This window comes from Colossoma macropomum, unplaced genomic scaffold (assembly GCF_904425465.1).
Source record: "Colossoma macropomum unplaced genomic scaffold, Colossoma_macropomum, whole genome shotgun sequence".
Lineage (NCBI taxonomy): Eukaryota > Metazoa > Chordata > Actinopteri > Characiformes > Serrasalmidae > Colossoma > Colossoma macropomum.
In genome coordinates this window covers 35,400,419-35,428,026 of record NW_023494790.1, presented here as the reverse complement: position 1 = coordinate 35,428,026, position 27,608 = coordinate 35,400,419, and the positions used below count along the sequence as shown (strand labels likewise).

Sequence of the window (27,608 nt, the reverse complement as noted above, 5' to 3'; positions counted from 1 at the left end):
ATTGAGATCTGTGGAATTGGAGGCCAGAACAACACATCAAACTCTTCATGATCCTCAAACCATTCTCGAACAATGTGTACAGTGTGGCAGGTTGCATTATCCTGCTGAAAGAGCCCACTGCCATCAGGGAACCATTGCCACGAAGGGGTGTACCTGGTCCACAACCATGTTTAGGAAGGTGACAAATTGATGTCCACATAAATGTCCAGACCCACAACACTGCCCAGAGCTTCACCCTGCCTTCCCCAGGTTGCCTTCTTCCCACAGTGCATCCTGGGACCATCACATCCCCAGGTAAACGGCACACATGTACCCGGTTGTCCATGTGTTGTAAAAGGAAACGGAGCTCATTAGACCAGGCAACCTTCTTCCACTCTGACTGGACTGTGGCTACACAGCCCCATACGCAACAGGGTTGGACTGTGTGTTGTGACACATTCTTCCCATTACCATCGTTAAAAAAACTGGTGCCACAGTAGCCTTTCTGTCGCTTCAGACCAGACGGGATAGCCTCTGTTGCTCTTGCACATCGATGGGCACCCAACACCTTGTCATCGGTTCATGGTTTGTCTTGTCTTTCCACTGTCGGTAGGTACTCAGCACTGCTGACCAGGAGCACCCCACAAGCCATGCCGTTTCGTAGATTCTCCGACCCAGCCATCTGGCCATAGCATTTTGGCCCTTGTCACAGTTTCCCAGGTCATGCCTGCCCATTTGTCCCACATTCAACATGTCGACTATGAGTACTGGCTGTTTGCTTAACATCTAATACATCTGAGACCTTGACATGCACCATCGTTACGAGATAACATTATTCGTTTCTTCTGTGAGTGGTCATAATGTTTTGGCCCATTGATGTATAACTCACCAATTACCATTATGAAAACTGCTTGCTTTAATTATTACCTGACAACATGTTTTGCCTGACCAACTATATTTGGAGTAAGAGAGAAAACTGAATTTAAAATACTTCACCAAACTATTGTTTTAACCCTCTATTGCATGACGTTGCCTCTAGGCAACAAACCCATTTTACTTACTTTACACTAACAATACACATATTTAATGACAATGGCAGTGTTAATAATAAAAGGAAGAGTTCAAGTGAGTAAATAAAAAGCATGTATTTGGTCATACTATCTCATACTATTAAACCTCTTTTTTAATATTCAATAAAGTTTTTTTTTAAGAGAATTTGCAGATGTATGTTTGTTGCCTTAAAGCAACACTGTAGGGCAGTGGAATGGATTCAGCCAGTAACATGCCAGATCTCACCATTTCAGGGAACACGGCTTTATATCATTTCTTCCCATTGTCGCACAATGTTGCCTCAGGGCAACATACCCCAAAAGGACCCCTGCGCATGTTATTATTTAAAAATGTTTTTGAATTTAATAATCAGATCGATTTTATGCAAGAACACCTACCTTGTACACCTACTGAGTGGAAGTAAAAGGTAGGTATTTCTAATAAAGTGGCCAGTGAGTAAAAGTACAACCCTGGTGTTTCTAATAAATAGGGCAGTGAGGGGAAGTAAAAGGTAGGAGTTTCTAATAAAGTGGCCACTGAGTGGAAGTACAAGGTAGGTGTTTCTAATAAAGAGGTCAGATAGAGGTCAGTTCATATTCAATATTGTTTATTATATTATTTTTGTTTTTTTTTTTTTATCAGAATTTTCAGATGTATGTTTGTTGCCTTAAAGCAACATTGTAGGGCAGTGGAATGGATTCAGCCAGTCACATGCAAGCAAGCAGGCAAAGTTTATTTATATAGCGTTTTTTACAACAGGTGTTGTCACAAAGCAGCTTTACAAGGAAATCAGCATTACATGCCAGATCTCACCACTTCAGGAATCACGACTTTATATCATTTCTTCCCATTGTCGCAAAATGTTGCCTCAGGGCAACACACCCTAAAAGGATCCCTGCACACATTATTATTTAAAAATGTTTTCGAATTCAATAATCAGGTCGATTTTATTCAAGAAAAGTGAATTAAATTTTTTTTCAATTGCTCTCATAATGCGTGCAGAAGAGGGTTAAGACTGCAAAAGACAAAACAGAAGCAGACATACCACTCTTTCACAGTTAAGAAAGCTAATATGTCAGAGCTCACTGACAAAGATGGGTGACGTTGCGGCAGAGATCCAAAACATACTGTACACAATCACAATCATGGAGGGGGGGTCGGGGGGGCGTATTTGGAAGCAGCAGCCTGGAGTTGAGATGAACCAGATGATCTTGTTTAAAAATAGAGTGGCCCGCTGGTGTTTGAGAAATGAATATCTTATGATCCTCTGGGTTGGGAGCAGAGCAAGTAGCTCCAACTTTTCCGACAGAGCAGCCTCTGTTAAAGTGGCAGGAATGACAGGAAGCCTTCTGATTTCAGATCAGATAAAACAAGCTGCTCTCCCTTTTCTCACCTTACTGTATATAATGAACAAGGCACATGTGACGTGTCTCAGATTTCTCTCTCTCTCTCTCTCTCTCTCTCTCTCTCTCTGAGTAATAGCTGAGAAGAGAGGGGCTTGGCTGGCTGCCCCACCATTCAGGATGTTAAAAGCTTTTTCTTGAATATCACACCATTTCCTGAAATATTGTGTCTAATGAAAAGGTCTGACCTTCACTTTTTCCTTCTACTGCTTGGTTGTGCTTACAAGCAGTTCCAAGCATGACTATTGAATTATAATGGTGGCACTTCCTATGAATCCTGTATTCATAATGATAATACACCGATCAGGCATAACACTATGACCACCTGCTTGTTTCTACGCTCATTGTCCATTTTATCAGCTCCACTTACTATATAGGTGCATGTTGTAGTTCTACAGTTACAGACTGTAGTCCATCTGTTTCTCTGCATACTTTGTTAGCCCCCTTTTACCCTGTTCTTCAGTGGTCAGGACCCCCATGGACCCTCACAGAGCAGGTACTATTTTTTTAACACTGTGTCCACTCACTGTCCACTCTATTAGACACTCCTACCTTGTCAGTCCACCTTGTAGATGTAAAGTCAGAGACGATAGCTCATCCCCTGCTGCACAGTTTGTGTTGGTCATCCTCTAGTCCTTCATCAGTGGTCACACAGGACGCTGCCCACAGGACGCTGTTGGCTGGATATTTTTGGTTGGTGGACTATTCTCAGTCCAGCAGTGACACTGAGGTGATTAAAAACTCCAGCAGCACTGCTGTGTCTGATCCACTTAGACCAGCACAACACACACTAACACACCACCACCACGTCAGTGTTACTGCAGTGCTGAGAATGATCCACCACCCAAATAGTACCTGCTCTGTGAGGGTCCATGGGGGTCCTGACCACTGAAGAACAGGGTAAAAGGGGGCTAACAAAGTATGCAGAGAAACAGATGGACTACAGTCTGTAACTGTAGAACTACAAAGTGCACTTATATAGTAAGTGGAGCTGATAAAATGGACAATGAGTGTAGAAACAAGGCTGTGGTCATTGTGTGATGCCTGACCGGTGTACATGTATTTATAAGGCATTATAAGGCATGCGCATTTGGCCTCTTTCCTCACCGTTTGAAGATGATGAAAGCCACGACACCGAGCACCACAGCGGGCAGGATGGACACATACAAGGGGATGAGGTTGTCGCCAAGCCGGAGGCCCGGTCTCACCTCCTGGGGATTGGCTGTTGGCGTGCTATCCATGATCCTATCTGTTGGCTCGTCCAGGGTGAAGTCATCAGTAAGGGTGATGGGGGACAGCTCTACCGGTGAGAGAGGAGAGCTCGAGGGGTTTGAAAGGTTCCCATCTGCTGTAAGAGGAACATACAAATAAGGTGTCATGTGTGAAGTGCTTTTAATAGTTATCAGCTTTGGTCAGAACTGGCCAATAATGAATTGGGTAGGGGTGGTTGATAAACTGTGCAGCGATAGAGCGACCAGAGTGTGTAAATGTACATACTACAATATTGAGTTATGAGGTACCTACAAGGTGGGTGTTTCTAATAAAGTGGCCAGTTAGAGGACACACGAGGGAGGTGTTTCTAATAAAGTGGCCAGTGAGTAGAAGTACAAAGTAGGTGTTTCTAATAAAGTGGTCAGTTAGAGGATGTACAAGGTGGGTGTTTCTAATAAAGTGGCCACTGAGTGCAAGTACAAGGTAGGTGTTTCTAATAAAGTGGCCAGGGAGTGGACATACAGGGTCACTGTTTCTAATAAAGTGACCAGCGAGTGGAAGTACAAGGTGGGTGTTTCTAATAAAGTGACCAGTGAGTGGACAAAGAAAGTAGGTGTTTCTATTAAAGTGGTCAGTTAGAGAACGTACATGGTAGGTGTTTCTAATAAAGTGGACCGTAAGAGGATGTACATGGTAGGTGTTTCTAATAAAGTGGCCGGGGAGTGGAAGTACAAGCTAAGTGTTTCTAATAAAGTGGCCAGGGAGTGGACATACAGGGTCATACAAGTGTTTCTAATAAAGTGGCCAGTGAGTGGAAGTATAATGTAGGTGTTTCTAATAAAGTGGCCAGGGATTGGACATACAGGGTCAGTGTTTCTAATAAACCAGTGACCAGCGAGTGGAAGTACAAGGTGGGTGTTTCTAATAAAGTGACCAGTGAGTGGACAAAGAAAGTAGGTGTTTCTATTAAAGTGGTCAGTTAGAGAACGTACATGGTAGGTGTTTCTAATAAAGTGGACCGTAAGAGGATGTACATGGTAGGTGTTTCTAATAAAGTGGCCGGGGAGTGGAAGTACAAGCTAAGTGTTTCTAATAAAGTGGCCAGGGAGTGGACATACAGGGTCATACAAGTGTTTCTAATAAAGTGGCCAGTGAGTGGAAGTATAATGTAGGTGTTTCTAATAAAGTGGCCAGGGATTGGACATACAGGGTCAGTGTTTCTAATAAACCAGTGACCAGCGAGTGGAAGTACAAGGTGGGTGTTTCTAATAAAGTGACCAGTGAGTGGACAAAGAAAGTAAGTGTTTCTAATACAGTGGTCAGTTAGAGGACATACAAGGTAGGTGTTTCTAATAATATGGCCAGTGAGCAGAAGTACAAGGTAGGCGTTTCTGATAAAGAATATAGCGATTATATTAGTAAGAACAAAGTCTCTCAAACTGTGTTCTGCTTCTCTGAATCTGGTCTTTGATATTTGTCCCTCTATATGAACGTGTAACACAATATTATGCTCATGTACGAGAAAATCAATAAGCTGCAAGGTCAAGTCAATTTCAGTGTCCAGACGGAAATTTTCAAGGTTAAAGACAAAAGACCAAAAGGTCAAACTGTTTTTCAGCTTAGGCCCAAAATAATGGGGACAGAGCTAAGAGCAAAATATAGGCAAATCCGCACATTACTGTTCATCAGTTAAGAGTCACTTTCACCTGAATACATTTTATACAGTAACAACCTAAATGATCCAGATTAAAAAAAATAATAACAAGACAACAAAAAATACCTTTAAATATGCAACATTTCACATATTTTGTCAACAACAAGAAATTCAGTTTATAGAACAGTTTGTCAAGTTATGGGAAGTTATGTTGTTACCTTTGAAAAACAATTAATTTTAATATAACTTCATGTAGTCTGTTCATCATTCCAGACACATTCAAATTCTTAGCAGCTTCCTATTAATGATTATAATTATTTATTTAATTATTTTCTAATGATATAAGTCTGTGAATTTGCACAGGACTAGCGTATTAGAATAATTTTATTTTAAACATTTATCTGCCACCATACTGGTTTTATATTATTGAAAAGTTTTTTTTGCAGTCAGGGGAAAAAAGCAGAAACATATTTAATATGAAATTACACAGAAGCTTCAACAAATAAATAGCAAATTTGCCAGTATTTAGTGTCCACTTTTTGTCTTTATTCCAGCTTCCATTCTTTTCAGGAGACTCACTTCTAGCTTCTCAAAGAATCTGCAGACACACCTCCAAAGTTCAGTCTTAGAAGCTGGTTGATCATTTTCTAAAGTAATCAAACACATTCAGTGGTGTTGAGGTCTGGACTCTGGGGTGGTCAGTCCATCGTTCAGCTTCTTTGTTTGATGTGTCCGTCTCCTTTTCTCAGTGAGGTTCTTCTTGACAGCTCCACATCCTTTCAGACCCACAGCGCTGAGTCGTCTTCTCACAGTGGAAGGATGGACAGAAACACCTGTGGATGTTTTCAGATCTGAAGCAGCTTGATTTTCTCCTCTCTCTCAGAGATGAAAGCTTTAAGTGCTGTTTATCTGATGGGGGCAGTTTTGGTGGTCTACCAGGTCTTCCAGGTGGTTGTTAGGAGTAATCTTTTTATGAACTCCAATTTTGGAAACTCTGTTGACAAGTGTTTTCATCAAATCTCATTAGAAATATATCCTGAAAAACGAATAGCTTTTACTTAATGGCCGTTTTGCCCAGTGATGTATGAAAAATGGACCATTTAAACATTCAAATGGTTCTATGAGTTGTTATTACAAATACGTATCCTTAACCATAGTAGTGCCCGAGATAGAAAATCTTAAATCTAGTTACCTCTGTTCAGTCTATTACGCTTAATCTTCGGAGAATGTTCCTGAAATTGACTCTAAATTAGCAATTGAAAGCAACATTAGGCTTCAGGCAATCTGAATGGGTCTGGAGAAAACAACGTTATAGCCATGACTGCTTTTTCGGTCCCCCATCCTGCGACGGTGAGCGCGGCTCGCTGGCAGACTGAGAAATGTTCCTGTAGATTGAATTAGACGTGATTCAATTGGAAGCTATAATAAACACACTTTGTTTCTGTCGGGCCTAATGGCCATTAAACTGGGGCAAGGGTCGGAGATGGGACGGTGAGGGGTGGAGTCTAAAAGAGCCAGGCCCGGCCCGGGGCTATGGGACGTGGGGGCTGTTCAGCTTGACAGATGGACGGGCACATTGAGGATCATCAGATATTCTGGCCATGAGGGGAACAGAGGCGTAACTCGGGTGTTTTGGGGGTTGGCCAGTGAAAAGAGAGCTATTGATTCAGGACAAACGGGGGTAGAGGGTGGCGGAACTGGATGATATTCAGCAGTCTAGCTCCAAACATTTCTTGTATGTGGTTCTGCCTCGGTGGAACAAGCTACATTCATCCAGCAGAATCTCTTGTAACCTTCTAAACACGCCGCGCTTCTGTACTGTTAATATACACCGATCAGGCATAACATTATGACCACCTCCTTGTTTCTACGCTCATTGTCCATTTTATCAGCTCCACTTACTATACAGGTGCACTTTGTAGTTCTACAGTTAGAGACTGTAGTCCATCTGTTTCTCTGATACTTTGTTAGCCCCCTTTTACCCTGTTCTTCAGTGGTCAGGACCCCCATGGACCCTCACAGAGCAGGTACTATTTGGGTGGTGGATCATTCTCAGCACTGCAGTAACACTGACGTGGTGGTGGTGTGTTAGTGTGTGTTGTGCTGGTCTGAGTGGATCAGACACAGCAGTGCTGCTGGAGTTTTTAAACACCTCAGTGTCTTTGCTGGACTCAGAATAGTCCACCAACCAAAAATATCCAGCCAACAGCGTCCTGTGACCACTGATGAAGGACTAGAGGATGATTAATCCCAATCAAAACTATCATAAAACAATGTCTCAGTCATCAGGCAACATATTCATAACCATTTTCCGTAATAAGGCAGTTTTTAAAGGCATTATGCTTTCCAGACGTCTGGTTCACCACCACTGTGAACAATTCTGACTGAGTACATTTTCCTAGAACAGCAAACCACTTTGACTGCATCTTAACCATCTAATTATTGGAAAAATCTGTGGAATTCCCCTTTAAAGCTTTCCACTTTGAGAAGACATTACTGAGAAACGGAAGCTGCTGTTGTTCTCAGAACAATGGACTGACCACCCCAGAGTCCAGACCTCAACTTCACTGAATGCGTTTGGGATTACATGGATTGTTAAACGCAGGAAATGCTAAACCAACTTCTAAGACTGAATGTATGGAAAAATATCCCTGCAGATTAGCTCAGGTCACTCAGAACAAGACGAAATGTATTAATTTAATGTTGAACTTTTAAATATGTGCAGACGATTTCGTCTATACAGGCCTTTGGATGCACATTAGGCACACTGTGTTACAGAGTTGTGTTCCAGTATACATGCTGGGTTTGTGTGTATGTGATACAGCCACTCCCTGTTCCCGCTCACATATCAAAACACACACACACACAAACACACTCACTCTCAATCCCAGAGGAAGGGACACCAGACACCACCATGGACAGAGATCCTCTTTGTTGTATACAAAATCCCCCCCCAACCCTTTTCTTTGCTCTATGTATCTGTCTTTCTCTTCCTCTATCATCCCATCTCTCTTATGCACTGCTGCTCTTTCATTGCGAGCTTCTCCTCCCCTTCATAAAGGCCCGAGTCACTCATCCATGCCGTCCTCCTCCTCCTACTCCTCCTTCCTTCTTTCCTTCCTCAACCTCTCCTCTGCGTTTTATGCCGTAATGCCTGAGATCTTGCCAAGAAGGCAAGATCATGTATGTTGACCAACCGATTGACCTTTACTGTTGTTTTGATAGGCAAAGCTGTAGTGAAGAGATCATCAAATTGCGGCCTGTTGGCCAGATCCGACTCGTGAGCAATTGCCGGCACGCAATGAACCTTGGAATGTGTTGGCTGCCAAAGGATCCACCCGTTGGATCCTTCGTTACCATGGAAAAGAAGGACACAGTTCTCTGGCACATATTTAGAATTAAGAACCATTGACCACACAGAGGAATTAGACCTCCTCATTTAACCCATCCGTGCAGTGAAACACCACAAACACACTAGGGGGCAGTGAGCACACTCGCCCAGAGTGGTGGGCGGTATCACGGCACCCAGAGATAAGTTAGGGGTTAGGTGCCCTGCTCAAGGGCACTTCAGTCATGTTCTGTCAGCTCAGGGGCTCGAACCAGCAACCTACTGGTCACAAGGCTGGTTCCCTAACCTCCAGCCCACGACTGTCCCGCCACAACTGCATATGAAGGAGCCTTTGAAATGGGCCAGCATAGTTGCGCTGCTGTAACGCATTCGGCCTTCAAATGCAGCCTCCGAAGGATGCAGCCCCTGAATTGCGACGCAGCTATGGATATCCGAAGCTTGGGGTGTTGGGACATTGGGGGCCTGGCCCAAAGAGTATTTGCTCTGCAAGAATTTGGCCCCAGGTCAAATCTATTAGATGACCCCTGCTGTAGTGCACAAGAGGAAGGAAACAGAGTGTGAATTGTCTAAACAGTCTCTCTGCGGTGGACACTGTGGTGCAGGCCTGTGACTAGTAGTTGAGTTACCATGGCAACAGCCCACGGTGATCGTAAAAACTCATCGCCATTTTAACAAAATGGCATTGTTTATTGATTTATTTCATGTAGACCATTAGAACATCACGTCTCAGCTCTTGTTCTTCAAGAAAACCAGGCCTCAGATGACATGGCTCCAGAGAAGAAGGCATCAGGCTAAGCCACAAACTCTCGAATGGTGAAGCTCATGTGACATTCGGAGCTCTGCTCTTCATCACCTGATGAACTGCGGACAATGACAGCTTGACCATAACAAAGATAACAATATCCTACAAAAAGTTTAGTTTTACATGAGTTCCTTCCCTCCAGTTACCCGAATAAGACAACTCTGTTATCGGTACTGATACGGCCTGCTGTGGTGGCTGACAGATAGGTCACTATCCTCTTCTGTAAAACGCAAGGCCAGGAGGCTCAGTGCCCAGTTGCATAAAACACATTAAGCGTGGGTCTCTTAAGAGAACGCTTAAAGGCACTTACTGTTAAGTGAGCTGCATATAAAGCCCTATGCTCTTAAATTATTTCCTTAAGCTCATCACAGGCCTTTAGCATAGCTAATGTTACTCTTTGGTCTTAGTAATGCTTTACAACCAAAGCTGATACAGCAGGCCTGGGTGTCATCAAAACTATGTTGACGATAACCTTAGCAAGATTAAGACTATTAACTATGTGAAGTGGGTCTGTTTGAGCGTCTTTGCCCATAAATATCTGGCTGTTAAGAGAGACAACAACAAGCTGATGGCTGTTGTCGGAAGAAAACCTTGTATCTCCAAAATGGTAACTTTACAGGAGAAGGAAAAAACATACTTTACTTTTAATGTAAGTCAATGGAACCAGACTTTTTTCCAAGTCATTTTGGGCCGTTTCTTTTGGTCCATTCATTGTGGAACTACATACAATGTAAAGGGTAACCGGTATTTTCAAATTACGCGAAAAACTGAAAAAATGTCAAAAATGGAGAAATGAGGTTTTCTTCCAACAACAGCGATATACAAACTTATACCTGAGAAAATCACATGTGAAGCCATCTATCTGGGCAGGTAAGCATTTATTTGTTGAAAATAATGAGATAAAATAAATACACTGTGATTTTATGTGTGTGAGAGTGTAAGATTAACATCACTGAAAAGCTCAACATGCTTGGAGGAGAACACTAACTTCTAATTCGGTTATGTCAGCTAACAGACGCCCATGTTGGCTAGCATTGTGCTGAAATTCAAATTTTATCTCAGCCTTTTTTCTTAAATTTAGTCAAAAGTTCTCAAAATCTACATTTTTAGTAATGCATCTAAGTTAGGACTACAACATACAGGTTACGTTTAGCTTAATCAGAAAGTAGAACAGTGAACGTAGTTTTCTCCTTATAAGCTGAAATTTATTTATTTATGTATTTATTTTGGCCAGGCTTTCTAACAATCTAACTGTCATTTATGACTTTAAGTTATGAGTTTACATAAAATCATAAACAATATAAACAATATATACAATACCACAGCCCTCCATGATCAGAGGCCTGATCCCCCTAATCCTCTAACCCCCCACCACCACAACCAGGCTGAGGCCCTGTTTGATAGGGTGAGATGTAAGAACTGGCAATCACTAAAGTGGTGTAGGAAAAAATAATTAATTAATTAAATTAGTAATTAAGTATTTTTTTTCAAACGGCTTTGTTGACCTAATCTAAAATAACAACAACAATGATAATAATAATAATAATGATAATAATAATAATAATAATAGTATGTTCAATTTAATATAGCCCTTTTCTCAAACCCGAGGATGGTTTACAAAAGTAACAAAATAGCCAACAATAAATTTATAAAGTTACCACAAACACACATACAGTTCGCACAGTTGGGGGGGGGGGGGGGGGGTTCCATAGACCATGAAATAGACTCACTTAGCTGGCCAGGAAAGAGTCATTAGCCACGGGGGAAGGTCCCTCTCCGCCCACTACTACACAATTTGCGAGGCCAGGAAGTGTCATAGGCTGAAAAAGTCCTTAGCTGAGGCAGTGGTAGTGTATAGCATCAACCAAGCGGCCGTTCCAGGCAGCCAAGCAGCCGTACTGCAGAGTCACTCAAGCAGCCGGTCCAGGCAGCCTCATCACCAAAATAAGACTAAACTAGGTGGAGAAAATGAAAGAAAGCTATGCAGAAGATTGACTTAAAATTTAAAAGTTTTTTTGGTTTTAAATGTTTGTGAATGTTGCAATTCAGCTGAATTTCCTAGAAATTAACCAATATCAGCCAGTGTGGATTTCCAGTATTTTCATGTTAATATCTGCAAATGAACTACACCGACCTGGATTAGCAGAGAAATATAATGTTTTTTGAAGGGGGTGACAAATGCAGTAAAATAGATAAAATGCAGGCACTTTCGCGCAAATAGTGATTTGAAATCGAAACAAAGGTCTGATCCCTATTTTTTTGAAAGAAACTATCTGCCAATACCGATAAGACCACGACTAGAATTTCCCTTTTCTGTCCATTATTTCTCTCTGTTTGCACAGGCGGAGTGAGAGAGTGATGGTGGATTCTAAAGTGTCCTCATTAGCTGTAGTAATTACACTCTGGAGAGCAGTGTGAGTGTGAGTGTGGATGTGGATGGGAAATGCCTCCCATTTCAGTCCAGCACAGCCTGACCAGGTTCACTTACAGCACTGACAAAGCATCCAAAACATGACATGACATGGATTGACAAGCCTAGTCCTGAGCTAAACTGCACTGTTAGTGGTGTTTTGCCATTAAGACTTAGTTTCCTGGTCAGGGATTGAGCCGAGTCCTGGACTAAATTTCCTTTAAATGGAGAATTTCCATTCAGAATGCTGTAGTCTGGACTAGGCGTAAACCCTGGAAAAGTGACCCTAAAAATTGGTCTGGGAAGCTGGCCCTGAGAGTTTAAGGGTTTAAGGATTTGGTGAATTTCATTTACAACTGAACATCCATTCGAATTGGCCAAAAAAGAGAAAGTTAGGCCAGTGACAGTTAACAGAGTTACCAGCCCCCAGCGACGGTGCTGTAGAGACGTAGCCGGGCCGCAATAAACATAACAGCAAACTACAACCCAGATTTTTAGCAAATGGTGCTTTATTAGACAAAGATAAAGCTTCAAATTACAGAATTAACTGCTATTATTACTATTTCATTTTCAGATTTTGTTGTTATTGTTAATATTGTCGTAATTATTGTTGCTATACATGTAAAACTAAACAAAAAGCGAAACAAAGGGAAAAACGCCTCCTTTTTTGAATATACCAACTTTTTCCAGTATAAGTGGTCAAATTCTCATTACCGCAACACACAAAGATCTGAAGATAATTCTGTAAATAATAAACAATGTTCTTTTCAAATCTGTATACAGTTGTCGGACTAAATACTAAGCTAATTAATAAAACATACATTTTGCAAAAGATGGAGTTTAAATTTGCAATTTAATCTCATTACAGCAACACACTGACAGCCACTGAGGTTCTTTTTTTGACTTGTGCCTCATTTTGTTGTTTTTGTTTCACCTTCTTAGAATAATTAAAGCAAAAAGAGTCAACAGTAAAATGTAATACAAACACATTTTTTGTAATTAAAAAAAGCAAAAAAAATCATAAATATTGACGATGAGAAAGACCTGAGTGAACATGTTGCGGTAACAAGAATAGGGGTTAAAAAAATCCCCCCAAATACTTTAAAATAGGAAAAATAAACTCCACAAACTTTTGCTGTACCATATACAGACCCAACCGATATACTAAATGATATGAATATTGTTAATCTATGTGATGCTTTTAACACTCAAATGTTTATGGCCACATTTTGAGGCGTTTTTTTGAGAATGACCCAACAATAGAGCTGCGCTGGTTGATTGCAGCCGTTATCATTCCTGTACCAAAAAAGCTGTGTAAGGTACTGTGTACATTTTTGCACATGCTTAGACCACAGCGACACGTTTCAGCTCCCGGGAGAAACAGCATCACATCTCAGGCTAAGCTAGGCAGCTACAGACCCTCCAGTCGCTGACTGTGAAGTTTAGTTTGTGTGACGTTTGTAATTTTATTCTTTATTATTAGATGAATTACACTTTTTTTGGCCAAATTAAAGACGACAACCACAACTTAGGGCTGGTCAATATGATAATATACATCATTATTGTGATAAATTATGTCACAATACAATAAAAATGCTGTTCTAAACGCATTGTGTATATCGTCAGTACAGAACACTGACCAACTGCATGTTTCATTATAAATTAGTCTTGTTTAACTGGATTTAATGCAGCACAGTCTGAGAAATATTGAACAAAAATTCAGTCTTTGATATTATTTTTACAGTGTAGCACTACTGATTCTTTTTTTCTGTTCCAACAGATCAAACGTCTGAAAAAATGAATATTGTGACATATTGTATATCGTGAAAAGTTTCTAGACGTACTGCAATAATAGATTTTTGCAATATCACTCACCTCTACCACAACTTACACCATCTCAAAACTAACGAAGCAAAAGTGTTGCTATTTTAAGGATTAATATTTTTAGCTGAAGTACAGCTCTGTAAGTACATCTGCTAATGCTTCTCATTAGTGATGTTCTTGGAAGCATCAGCCGCAATAATAATAATAATAACAATAACAGCAAACCTTTTTTTATGCTGGTAATTTGTAGACGGTCCCTAACTCTGAAGCAGCATTTCATTGGAAGCTTTCACAGCTTCAAATAAAAGGTGAAAGCTTCTGTTTCTGGGCTAAGAGCTAATGATTATAAATAAAAGAGGACCCGAAAGAGGAACACATTCTGTCTCGTTTCTTCTTTGGACACCGGGGGCATCTAAACCTCTCTCCAGATGTGTCACATCAGTAAAACTGAACGCAGGAAGAACACTATCGGTAAGAGCATGCCGAAATCCCCCCTTCCTCCGCTCTGGAATCCACACATTACTCTGAGCTGCAGCTGTTCGGCAGGGGAAAGTACAGGCCTCAGTAATCCCTCAATTATATTCTGTTATTAGGCTTGAAGTGTGCACACACACAAACCTTGGTGTGGGCTAAGCAGGTGTGCGGTTAGCTTGGAGGTGCTGATGCAGAAAATGATCATTTTCCTGTCCCGCCCCTTACCGTGTTTTTATCGCCTGTTTTGTTTATGGAGTATGGAGCTCGGTGCCAAAGCAAGCCTCGTCATGCCAGAGAGGGCAGGGCGCTTTACTTCTCTTCTCTGCAGCAGAACGTGATAGTCGCTCACAGAGGTCAGGCCGAGAAACCCGATAGGGCAGGAGAGAAACTCCATCTCTTCTATCGACCGCACTCGCTTCTCTACATCTGCTCCCTCTTTCTCGTCCTCTCTCTAGTTCCCTTCCTCTTATCCATCCCATCTGTTCCACACAGCGTGTCCATCTTCCCTTTCACTTCCCTCCGTCTCCTCTTCTCCTCGTCTTTCTACATACATGCAGTCCTTCACGCTTGCTTATGCTAGGGATGGATGCGGTTAATTAACCCCTTAACATGCCATTACACACTTCTATAACCTAAGAATAGCTCAACAAGTTTGCATCGAAGTCCCTGTAGTTACTGAATAATAAGCCTTTTTATGTAATAAGCCTGGGATGTTGAGGGGTTAAAAACTTGTTCTAGTCGTTTACTTAATCGGTTATTTGAATACATCATGTTAATAGCGGGCGACATACTAGTTCTTCCTGTATACATCATTTCAGATAAGGCGACGTACAAACTCGCTGATTCCCTCACCTCTTGTGGTGTGAGTTGGTGAGGTAAGTTAGCCCGGTTTATTGTCAAAGGAGCAGATCAAATTGTAACGAGTTAATGAGAAAAGCCAGTCTCTTGGGGTGAGCTAGAATGGAGACTAGCCAGCTTTCTGCATGCACCACCTATAGCACAGTGTTTGAGTTTATACAGTGTGGAGTGTGTCGACTACTAAACAGAACTCACCATGTCGACCCCTCCCCTGACTGTGATTGCTCCTAATCAGTGCGTTGTTTGTCCTGAGACCTTCCCATGGCCTCACTCTCCCTTTTTGTCTTCTCTTCTAAGCGTGCTGAGCTATCCAATATCGTTGCATTAGCAGCAGTTTAAAAATGCTAAAATTAAATCACATGCCTTGGAGGAGGCACATGCTAGCCTTCAACCACCCAGCCTGCTATTGCTTTGTGATGGGAGGGGACAAAGCTAGTGGGTAGAATTAGAAATTACTAAATTAGTTATACCGAAATAGCAATCATGGTTCAAATGGCCATACCCAGCTAATAAATACGTAGCACTGACAGCTTTGGCCATGGCACTCTTGACTTATGGGTCACTGTGGAGAAGGTGGTCAGAAAAGAGAACAGACAGAAGCTGTATGGATCTCAAAGGCCACTCTTGGAGGCTGTTGATTGACGTAACACAATTGGCTTTTTGGTTAGTATTCTCCTCAGATCACGTTGAGCTGTCCAGTGATCTTGCGTTAGCAGCAGTTGAAGAGATGTGGTAGCAAGACCTAGCTAACGAGTGGAATTTGAAATCACTAAACTGGGGAGAAAACTGGGTAAAAATCCAAAAAAGATTTTATTTGAATACCAATCACAGTTCAAATGCCAATCTCTAGGTCAGGGGTCAGTAACCCAAATGAGCCATTTTGTCCTTTCAACAAAAATCTAAATATCTTGGGAGCCACAACTTTTTATGTCCATTTTACCATTGTGGCTGTAAATATGTTTCAGTATGCGCTACTAGTATAAGCTAAAAATATAAACTAAAACACAGACTTGCTTTGCTCTGCTATAAGCTTTAGCTCAGCTATAGCCACTTTTCTTGAATCTCTGGCAGGAAACTTTTCCTCAAAAGTGGAATAGTTTCTTGTAAAATGTCTCTCAACATTCGGCCAAAGTCAGCTTATAATTCTCCATCTTCAGTTTTCCGTTCCACCTTAAATGGTGCCAGAATGTAACTGCTGCACCTTTTAAGGTGGAACGTGAAAATTAGAATGAGAAGCTGGCGAATGAGAATCTGACTTCAGCTTCGGGACTTTTTAGTGTTTGACAGTTTCTCGTTGCAGATTAAACATATCAGGAAACCAGCTGGAGTGATTATAAATGCAAATAAGTCAATTCTTCTCTAAGTTATCGATGTTCGTCATCTCTCTCTCGTTGCACGCCAACCTTCAGGGTTAAAGGGTGAATCAGCAGTTCTACATTAACTCCAGAGTTTAAGACCATTTATTGTTAAACTGTGTTGAACGACCAGCAGAGCTTTATTTTACTGTAAAGGAGGATTATTTTATTTTTACCTACAAATCTAATTCTGCTGTGGAGCCACAACAGGGCAGTAAAAGAGCTGCATGTTGCCGACCCCTGATCTAGGTACTACATACATAGCAAACATGTGAGACCCGCTGCAATCTGTATCGTTCCTGCACTGAACACAGCCTCGCCTTCAGTTGTAGCACTAATGTCGAGCTAATGGTCTTGGATCAGCCGAGGATGTTATCTCCTGATATCTGTAGTCAGGATCCACAGGCTGGAAACCTGATCCCACGTCAGCGCTTTCAGCCTCCAGATTGGATCAGTGCTAATGTGTAAGGCTGATGTCTGAGAACTGCTTTCAGCCAGTCACTGGTCGGAGGAAATAAAGTCCAGCGTTGGCCCAATGGATAATGGAGTGACCAAAAATATGGTATTTGAAACCACTTGGACTCCAAACACTTCAACACAGTCAATGGGACGATGGTCTGAGTTATCTGAGCCCTATATGAGCATGGCTGAGCCTAAGATCAGCAGCGGGTTGCACAACAGATGTCGGGATCAACCACTAGATCTTGATCATACTTTCTGAAGACATGGGCACACACCTGCTCTGCATTAGCCTTTAGCTCCTGTCCAACCCCCCCCCAGTTCCAAGCTTCCCTAGACCTCCTAGTTGAAATGAGGAGGAGTGCCACCCAGGATACCTTAGCAAGCTTTCAGTATAACAATAATGAAGCTGTTCATCTAGAAACTGAAGCTGCAGCGGTGATGTCATACATTGGCCGCTGACCATGGCACTCTTGACTTGTGGGTCATTGTGGAGAAGATGGTGAGATAAGAGAACAGACAAAAGCTATACGGATCTGAAAGGCCACTCTTGCAGTCTTCACCACAAAGACCAGAGTAAGCATTCCCTCCATGTTGGGAATTCTGGCAGGGCCACTGGGGTGGAAATGCCAACCACATTTAATGGGCAGCTTTCCCGAGGGGGGTGGGCGGACAGGGGCCGTCACACTGGGCAAATTTATGAGGCGGTAAATGGGGCTGGAGCCACGAGCTGGGCCACACGCCCGGCCTTCACCTCTGGACCTTTGGGCCTAGAGTTCTGTCTCGGGAATGCCACGGAAGAAAAAAGCAGAAGCATGATCTGGATGGAGTTCATTGTTTTAGAGTATGACAAGACGGATGCAAAGGGACGAGAAGGACTGAGGGAGAGAATGGCTGCCCAACGTTACACCACAGACTAGCTTTTTTGACCATAAGGCTTGCATTGTTTTAGGCAGAGGCCAAAGGGGACGGGTCAGTTCTGGCCGTGATAATTCTACAGAGGCACAATATGGCTCTATGTGTTCTGGCGTATGTTCAGAGTCTCCTTGCAGCTATTGATGTGATAATTGTATGACATGGAGGAAGTGGAATGCGAGAAGAACACACAATTAATCAGCCTGATCTGCCTCAGTGCCTTTGCTCAATCCTCTGATTCAGAAACCCGTTCAAAGTCCCAGATATCGTGTCATTCTTAGAAGTCAGAAAAACTGACCAACGTGTTCAGCCATCGCCAACCTAGATCTGCATTTCCTAAAGGAAACATATCATAAAAGGAAAATATCATAAAATTATATACATACATACATACATCTTCTAATGTATGTATGCATAAAATAATATTTATAGGAAAAAAGTAAGAGAATTCAAATGTAATAAAATGAGAAAGAAAGAAAGAAAGAAAGAAAGATGAGAAAGGAAGGAAGAAAGGAAGAGAAAGGAAAGAAGGGAGAAAAAGAAAAACAGAAAAAGGAAGGACATGAAAAAGGTAGACAGGAAGAAAAGAAGAACACAGAAAAGAAAAAAAAAGGAAGGGAGAAATGAAAGAAAGAAAGAAAGAAAGAAAGAAAGAAAGAAAGAAAAGAATGGCAGAAGACAAGAAAGGAAGGAAGATAGAAAAAGCAGAAAGGAAGAGAAAGAAAAGCAAGCAAGGAAGAAAGAAAACAAAAGAAAACAAGCAAGAAAGGAAGGAATAAAATAGGAAAAAGAGACCAAAAAAGGGAGAACAGAAGAAAAAGAAGAAAGAAAGAAAGAAAAAGATGAGGAAGGAGGAAAGGAATGGAGGAAGACAAAGAAAGGAAGGAAATAAGAGAAAGAGGCAAAGGAAAAAAAGAAAAGAAAAAGAAAAAAACAAGGGAGTAAAAGAAAGAAAGAAAGAAAGAAAGAAAGAATGGCAGAAGAACAAGAAAAAGGAAGGAACAATGAAAAGGAAGAGAAAGAAAAGAGGCAAGCAAGGGAGAAAGAAAACAAAAGGAAGCAAGGAAGGACGAAAGAAATAGAAGAAAGAAACAAAAAAAATGACAAAAAAAAAAGAAAGAAAGACGAGAAGGAAAGAAGAAAACAGAAAAGGAAGAAAGGAAATAGGAAAAAGAGACAAAGAAAAAGGAGAACAGAAAAAAAGAAAGGAAGAAAAAAGAAAGACGGAAGAAGAAGAAATAAGAAAGAAGGAAAGAAAAAGAAAAAGAAAGAACAAAGGAAGAAAAGAAGGAAAGAAGGAAGAAAACGTCGTGATCTCACGATCTCAGGTCCGTCCACCACCCCAATAATATCTGCTCAACAGGGTCCTGAGGTCAGAAACTGACCAACGATCAGTGATGAACAGGGGGGCGTCTGATCAACTGTGCTGCAACAAACAGACTGCAGTCTGTAACTGTGCACCCACTAAAGCGCCTGTATAGTGGAGCTATAAGGGAGAGTGAGTGGAAGGCAGGGGTTTCTAATATCTGCCTGCGTATTTATTTATTTAGAGTTATATACTGTATAATACAGTGTTGATACTGTTATATTATACTGTTATGTAGGTATAATGTTTAATATAGTTATTAACTGCCGGACTCTGTCTTTCTTGGTGACTGAGTTCTCTGAATGAGCGTTCTCGGCTGTAAGGCCTCTATTGCTGTTGATCACACTCACACACACACACACACTCACACACACACACTCACACACACACAGGAGAAGCTGAAACTGATCCCTTTATTAATGTGATTACGCACCACTTTCACGCTGCCTCCTCCGCTAACCCAAATGGTTTCCTGTGTTTGGGTCGTACTGCACAAGCACACTTCCAATCTCCCATTACAGCGCAGGCCAAGAGGATGTCTGACCAGATGATTCAAAACCATTTCTCAAAAGTTACTTTCCTCAGTCTGCTTTTACTCCAGGAACTGGCAAGTGCAACCCTACAGACACTGAGGTTCATACTGATATAAACAAGGGCCTGAATGATTCATCAGTTCGGCGATAATATCAGACGATATTGATGATTCATAGTCTTATCAATATCAGTGAGAATGTCGATGACATGGTGATAATTAGCAACTTCTTGGGACAAGGCATGGATACTCGAATACCCGGTTAAGCGTTCAAGCTGCCATTAACTTGAGTGCATTGCAAAGGATGCGTTGTTAAGGGCATGAGAAGGCAGATGTCTGATATCAGTCTAGCTGATATTAGCTGCGTCCAGAAACTGTGAGAATATATTTATCTGATGAACTAACAAACTAACATGACTTAAATCGTGCACTGAAGAGGAAAAATACTGAAGAGCCGTCATCAGCATCCAGTGGCTCAGCGGCTCATCAAGGCCGCCTTCGTCCACCACGAAAACCAAACGATTTGGCTATTTTTGAATTTAAAACGTTTTCAAATGCAAAACTCTCCCTGCACTTTCTTTTAATTTTTTTTATTTTTTTTTTTTTGTTTTTGGAAATGTGTTTTTCTTCCCTGCTGCTAACCAGACAGTTCATGAACTTACGGATACTCAAATATCAATATTAGCCAAAATACACATCCTTAGTCAGGACATCACTTGGATTTGAACTCATGATCTCCTGATGACAGGGTGAAACCTTAAGCAGCTGCACCACTGGGAACAAGTATCTTCCCTTTTATTCCCCAGTTTAGTCATATGCAAGTCCATCCGCCAGCCTCCCCCACCATGCAATGCTATTAAGCTGGGAGAGTGAAGACTGGCATGTGCTTCCTCTGTGACCATTGAACCACAACCACATCTTTTCAAACTGCCACTAATGCAATGCAGTATACAGCTCAACACGCTTGGAGGAAATGCTAATTGCCAATTCTGGACCGTCAGAAATAAAGGTACCGTGCAGGTCCGTTTTTTGTTTATTAAGGTACATACAATGTAAATGTACCCTCAAAGGTACAACAGCGGTTTTAAGGTTCAATTGTGTACCCTAAGTAAGGTTTTCCCAGAGGAAAGGTGTGTCTTTGTACCTTTTCATAATCTAATGTTTTAAAACAGAACAATAAAATAAAAAGCCTGGAGACGAGACGGGGTGTGCGGAGTCAGTACATCTTAAAAAACATAATTGCAATGGAATATGGTATAATGACGTTCCCTATCTTAATGTACTGAAGATGTACCCCTGAGGGTACCACCCCAGTGAGAGTTTAGTACCTTTTTTGTGTTAAGTCAGCTAACAGATGCCCACATACTGACGGAAGGGGAGAAGGAGGGACATCGCCCTCTCAGAGAGAGCAAGAACAGTCATCATCACCAGGAAACTCCTGATCAGGCAGATGGCGGGAGGCCGACGACAGCCGTTAGAGGTGGAGGGAGGACGACGACAGCAGCAAGAGGAGGAGGGAGGAGGACAACCACTGCGACAGATGGCGGGAGGCCGACGACAGCCGCGAGAGGCAGAGAGAGGAGGACGTCCGCTGCCAGAGGTGGAGGAAGGAGGACAACAGTAGCAAGAGGCAGAGGGAGGAGGACAACTGCTGTGAGAGGTGGAGGGAGGAGCATGACAGCAGCGAGAGGTGGAGGGAGGCTGATGATAGCCACAAGAGAGGGCGTGGGGACAGCATTCAATCCCCACCTCCTGAGCCCTGCCTCCTGTTCCACAGTGATGCCACTGTACTTCGCCTGCCGTTTGATTGTGGTGGCCGATGGGTGTTGCTGATGGGGAGGCAAGGCAGCGAACTCTCTCTTTCCCTCTCGGCTCAGAGTGCTTGTGCTGGCCTTAATGAGACTGATGGGCTGGTGTGTGCAAAAGGAGTGAAGAATCTACGTAGAAGTCACGAATCAAGTTTTGGTTCTTGGTTTTGGTGTTTTGTTTTGTGATCTGAGTAAAATGAAAGGGTGAATGACCGCTGCCACCATCACGCCTGCCTCCAGCATCCTTCTTCCTCCTGGGTAGCACACAGTGTGTCAGCCACAAAGCCCTGTTTTTTCTGAAGAGGGCTTTTCTGAAGACTTCCTACAACTTAACCTTAAGTCTTTAATCACCTAAGCGGATAACTTTGTGTATATAGATGAAATCAACCCAATCCTGACCTTCCACTCCCTTCATCAGGCATCAGCCTACGGTAGCCTCCCACGACCCCGGCCTTTCACCTCTAGGCCGAGATTAGAGCGAGGGGTCAGACGGGGTCAGGGTGCGAAGTCAGGGCGCAAATCTTGCTGATCTGCTGTCAGATAAACATCTCAAGCAACGAGATGACACCCCAGACATTTGGAAACAGCACGGCAGACACGCCCCCCTAACCCGTCCTTTAACGTAATGCCATTAGGATTATGTCAGTTTGACGTTGTAGGTCCGTCCTGCCAAAGTACGATTTTGTATTCAATGGAAAAGCAGTTTGCAGAAACGCTGCCAACGTCCAAATCACGAGCAATTTAGCGACTGAAAACAGTAGCTTGGAGTTGATCCAAAGCTCACTCAGAAAAGATGATTGAAATGACTGCTAAACAGTTTCCTTTGGTTTGTTTCCACATTTTCTATATGCCACCTGCCTCCTGAACGAAATCTAATCCAAGCATATGTCAGTTAAATCAAGTATGCACACACTGGCCTGTTGCCAATTACTGCCTGTTGGGATGAGTCGGCAGTGAGATGTTTGTCTTCACACTTATGATAACAGCCTGCTAATGGGACGGGAAATGGCAAACCCATAGACAGGATATTAGCAGATCTAATGCCACATTGAAACTAATAATAAACAACAGGCGAAAGGCTGATTTGTCCATTATATCATGTTATTATATGATACAACTCCTGTTATTAAGTGATTCCTATCTATTATTGCATATACACATGGAAAGTGTTTATGGTCAGTTGATGTACTTCATGTCTGTAGCAGACTATTGCAGTTTCCTCCTCATAGGGATCAGCTCAAGTCCATGCATGTGCTCCAAAAATCACTTCACCTGATAACCTTCTGCTTGTCTGCTCTTCTTTTTCCCCTCCTGACCCTTTCACACTGTCCAAACATCTTCTACTGGGATGCTTTCTGTCCCTCTGTAGTCTCTATAATTCAGCTTTATCTATAGTAGCACACAGCACAGAACCATAGAGTCCCCTTTCCCTAGCAGTGAAGCTGTGGTCACACCCAGATGATGCTTTGCCTTCATCACAGCTTCCATTCTTTTCAGGAAACTTATTTTCAGTATTTCTAGGAAATCTGCAGGGATATTATTCCACACCTCCAAAGTTCATTGAAGAAGCTGGTTGTATTCTCTGCTTCTCATGATCCAATAATCCTAAACATATTCAATAGCATTGAGGTCTGGACTCTGACGTGGTCAGTCCTTTGTTCTGAGAACACCAACAGCTATTTTGATAAGTCTGTTTCCTTTTCTCAGTGAGGTCTTCTTGACCAGCTACAAATCCTTTCAGACCCATAGCATTCAGTCGTCTTCTCACAGTGGAAGAGTGGACAGACGGGTGGTCTTTGACCTTTGTACAGTACCACATGCTAAAATTTCATCATAATTATGCTTGAATCGTTGTGCTAAATAGCCAGTTGAATCCTACCCTGCATTCACTACGGCAGCGACTTTTCGCCTCGTCACACAAATCGTTGGACGCTCATCATCTCTGAGTTTTTCTGAACATGAGCTGACCATTAATTTCTATGGGCACCGACAGCAAACACATGTCAAGTCAGTACAGCGTACTTTTCTGACTAGTGGCTACGGAGTGTATACAAAATCAATCTCAACACAAATCAAACATCTTCTTGCCAGGTTCTTACCATTCCTGCTAAAAATAAAAGTCCTGGACAGAAATTGCTTGGCTATAAATTTAATTCCTGTAATTCCCTCAGAAGAAAACTTTGAGATTATCTACTTGCAGAGAAATCACTGCAGTCATTCCTCCATCTCTAGTACGAGCGAATATCTAGGAACCAAAAAAGAGTCATGCTGTTTCAAAGCCACCACATCGCTTTGCTCCTAATTTGCATAAAGTTAAACTTTGCTCAACTTTGTTGCATCACTAACACCCACTCCGCCCACTTTGCCCGCTCCGCCCACATTCATGCTGCCTCCTGTCATTGGAAATCGCCCGCTCTCCCTGAAGGTGAATGAACGCAGGGTTACTTTCAGTGTAGTGCTCTGTTTGACTCATGTGATTTAAACAGGCAACTGATTTGCCAGTTTGTCTCAAAGAGCAAATATCATATCAAAAATAGATGAATAAAATCAAACATTGGCCAGTTTGAAAGGTTCCATAAGAATTTCTTTCATTCTCTTTTATGGCCTTTTCTAAACAGCTGCATTTTTCTGAGACAAAACGAGGGGACCCACGCGGTCAGAGTACAGCGTTCGCCGTAGCTGGACACACAACGTATTGATTTGTCTTCAGTCTAAATGACACCCAACAATATGCTTTGGAATGTAACTTACAGGCCCAAGTGCAACACCGCAGGACATCCAGCCTGGCCAACTATTCATCTAGCAGCGCCCGATCTTGCTTAATAGGTCAGCACTGCTGACTCGTCTTCGCAATGCCGTTTGTTTTAGAAAGCATGCAGTGAAAAGTGATCCGAATGAGGAGGAACCCACAACTCTCGCAGCCCGACGCCTGCAGGCACCACGTCTACAATACCAACCCCATTCATACGACGTGTTATGATGACCTACTACAGCCTGGCCCAAAATAGAGGGAGGGGCTGATGAAAAAGGCAAGTGTGGGGGACCCACTAGGGGGACACAGACGAGACTGACCCCCTGACCTAAGACCATTAGGGTGCTTGGGAAGCGTCCAGTCAGCACAATGATGCGCACTGTCAGTGAGTTCGGTCAACATTCTTCGATACTGTACTCAGACGTAAAGTGCAGCCAGCTCTGAAAGTCGGAGTTCAGCAGACAGTTCATCTGGCAAAAAACAATGTGTGCCTTTTACTCACCAAGCTTATGTGATTTATGACTGGCTAGAACCATTTTTTCCCTCTCTGGCCACTTTATTAGGAACCCCTCCCCTGCTGGCGCAGTTAGAGAGTTATATACAAAGCAATGATGAATTGGGCCGAAAAATTGCAGTAACAGATGGACTGTAATTGTACGCTGATATAGTGGTAGGCGGAGCTCACAAAGTGCCCGCTGAGTGGAACTACAAGCTAATAAAGTATAAGGATGTTTCAGTCCCTTCAAGCTTTTTTGTAATGATATCCTTTGCCGGAAAACAATCAGTACCAATGACATTTACTATGACAACGTTAACACTCATCTCACTGTATTACATTCTCCGCCAAATCCGTTTAAAATTGAGTCGGGCAAACAAGCTTTCAATACAAGCTTTCAAAAGAAAATGGACCAAACTCACAACAGTAGCGTGTGGCTATATCTGAGGCTCATATCAAGCAATACTGACTAAATTTAAACAGCTCACCTAGCTGGAAAATACACAGAATTCCCATGAATGTCTGAAGGGTATGTTAGCTTGTGGGAGAAATAGGAATTATTATCCCAATTGAAAGGACACAATATTCTTACTAAGAGGGCACAATATTCTAATTAAAGGGGACACGGTATTCTAACTGAGGGGGTATAATAGTCCAGCTGTGGCGACACAATATACCTACTAAAAGGGCACAGTGTTCTAAATAAGGGGCACCATATCCTCATTTAGGGGGTACAATATTCAGAACTGAGTGGGTGCAATATTCCAGCTAAAAGTGGGGCACAATATTATGACTGAAAGGGAACAATATTCGGGTCACAGTACTCCCACTGTGAAAGGAGGACACAATATTGGGATCCAAGCAGAGCTGCCTTGGCTGTAAGGGGACCTACCTGTCCCTGGCCCACCCAGGCAGATGGTGTCTCGCATGGGGCTGCAGTGCTCCAGCTCGGCCTGGTCCTCGCACACGGTGCAGGGCAGGCAGGGCTCCAGGGTACTGTCCTGGTCCGAGAAGGTGTCATCCTGGCATATTTCGCACACAGTGTCCCGGTCAGGCTCGCAGCGCATTAGTACTCCCTGACCCGGGGGGCACACAGTGCACGCCTCGCACCGGCCCGTCATCGTCGACAGGAAGTAGCCATAGTCGCACACACAGATGGCGTCGTTGGAGTCCGTGCAGGGCGTCTCCATTCGCAGCAGACCCACACACTGTGTGCACGGCTGGCACTGCTCCGTGTGGCTGAAGTTCTCAGAGAACGATTCGCCTGAAAGGGAAGAGAGAGAGAGGGAGAGGGAGAGAGAGAGAGAGAGAGAGAAAAGTGGGTTTCTATCTTCAAACATCGCACCAAATTCGACCAAATTTCAGAAAAATTACAATTTTAAATTGACAACCAATGTTCTTGTTAAATTAAAATAAATGATGATCACTACTTTGCCAACACATTTACCTTAATCACATATAATCACATTACATAACATCAGTGGTGATAACTTCATATAACAACACAAACTGAACGATATTGTTCTCTCAATATTGCACATCCTAAAGTCAGCATGAATGGGAACTTTATGCTTCATCTTCATCTTCATCTTCATCTTCCCATCCAAACTGCGTCATTTTTCTCATTATACAACAGTTGGTTCCAACGGCAAAACCTGATTGGTTGAAAAAGCATGCTGATATTTGTCATAACATATAAATGTAGTTATGTTATAACTGAGGTTTGGGGGGAGGAGCATGGCTGAAACCCCTCCTCCTTCCAATCTAACGCCCTATAAATTCACATCCTCACCTTCCGTTCCCGTGACGAAGGGTTCACAATCCCCACCGCCACCCCCACCATCTCCTCCCTGTTCCTCAGTCCTGCATCAGTCCTACTTCAGCTATGAGGGGGTCTGGCCTTCTAGCTACAGGCAGAAGTTGCCCAGAACTCCAGCCCAAGTTCTCAGAGCTCTCCCCCCTCCCTCAATCAGTCTTCCCTCATACCACCACCATGATCTGAACTCACAAACTGAAGTATTAAGAAGGCGGAGCTGAACCTCATATTGTGACAGTTGTATGGCTCCATCTGTAACAGTGTGATGAAGTTGGTTTTGTATTGACATATAATGGATACTTGACTTTCTCTCCTCAATTTCTTATGAAATAAATGTTGAAAAATGATCAAACCTTCTCACTCTTTAGAAGACACAGAACAAACCACAAGCAAACATACTGGACAAACGTCCATCATTAAACTGAGTTGATTATTTTGGTGAAGAAATCTGCAGGTAGACACCTCCAAAGTTCTGTCTTAGAAGTTGGTTTTGCATTTTTTGCTTCTCATGATCCAAATTATTCCAAACACATTCAGTGGTGTTGAGGTCTGGACTCTGGGGTGGTCAGTCCATTGTTCAGCTTCTTTATTTGATGTGTCCGTCTCCTTTCCTCAGTGAGGTTCTTCTCAACAGCTACACATCCTTTCAGACCCATAGCGCTGAGTGGTCTTCTCACAGTGGAAGGATGGACAGAAACACCTGTGAATGTTTTCAGATCTGACGCAGCTTGATTTTCTTCTCTCTCTCAGAGATGTGCTGTTTATCTAAAGGGGACAATGTTGGTGTCTACCAGGGCTTCCAGGTGGTTGTTAGGAGCCCCATTTTCTCTGCAGCTTTTAATCAGTTTTTAAACTCCAGTTTTGGAAACTCGTTTTTTTCCACTTGTTTTCCTTTGACTTTCTTCTTCCTGAAGCAAGTTGATTATCTTCTATCTAATCTTCTGCAAAACATCTCCTGAAAAATTAATGGCTGTTTTGACTGTCATTTTTATTCTGCGCTCCAAAGCAGAATCACTCTGTCACTTTCACCTTCTCTGGAAAACCACAACAGCCTGTTCTGTGTAAGTCCAGACCGCAGTTCTGTCAACAGACTG

At 42.5% G+C, this 27,608-nt stretch overlaps 1 protein-coding gene across 1 annotated transcript in view; it reads right to left on the bottom strand.

The window, feature by feature from the left end:
* The window catches only part of ngfrb (nerve growth factor receptor b), a 65,729-nt gene that overhangs the window by 13,446 nt on the left and 24,675 nt on the right, over positions 1–27,608 (bottom strand). The window contains exons 3-4 of the mRNA XM_036573210.1: positions 25,591–25,962; positions 3,540–3,780 (exon numbers count right to left, since the gene is read on the bottom strand). Of these exons, the coding sequence (XP_036429103.1) occupies positions 3,540–3,780; positions 25,591–25,962 (613 nt within the window). The remainder of the gene's footprint in view (positions 1–3,539; positions 3,781–25,590; positions 25,963–27,608) is intronic.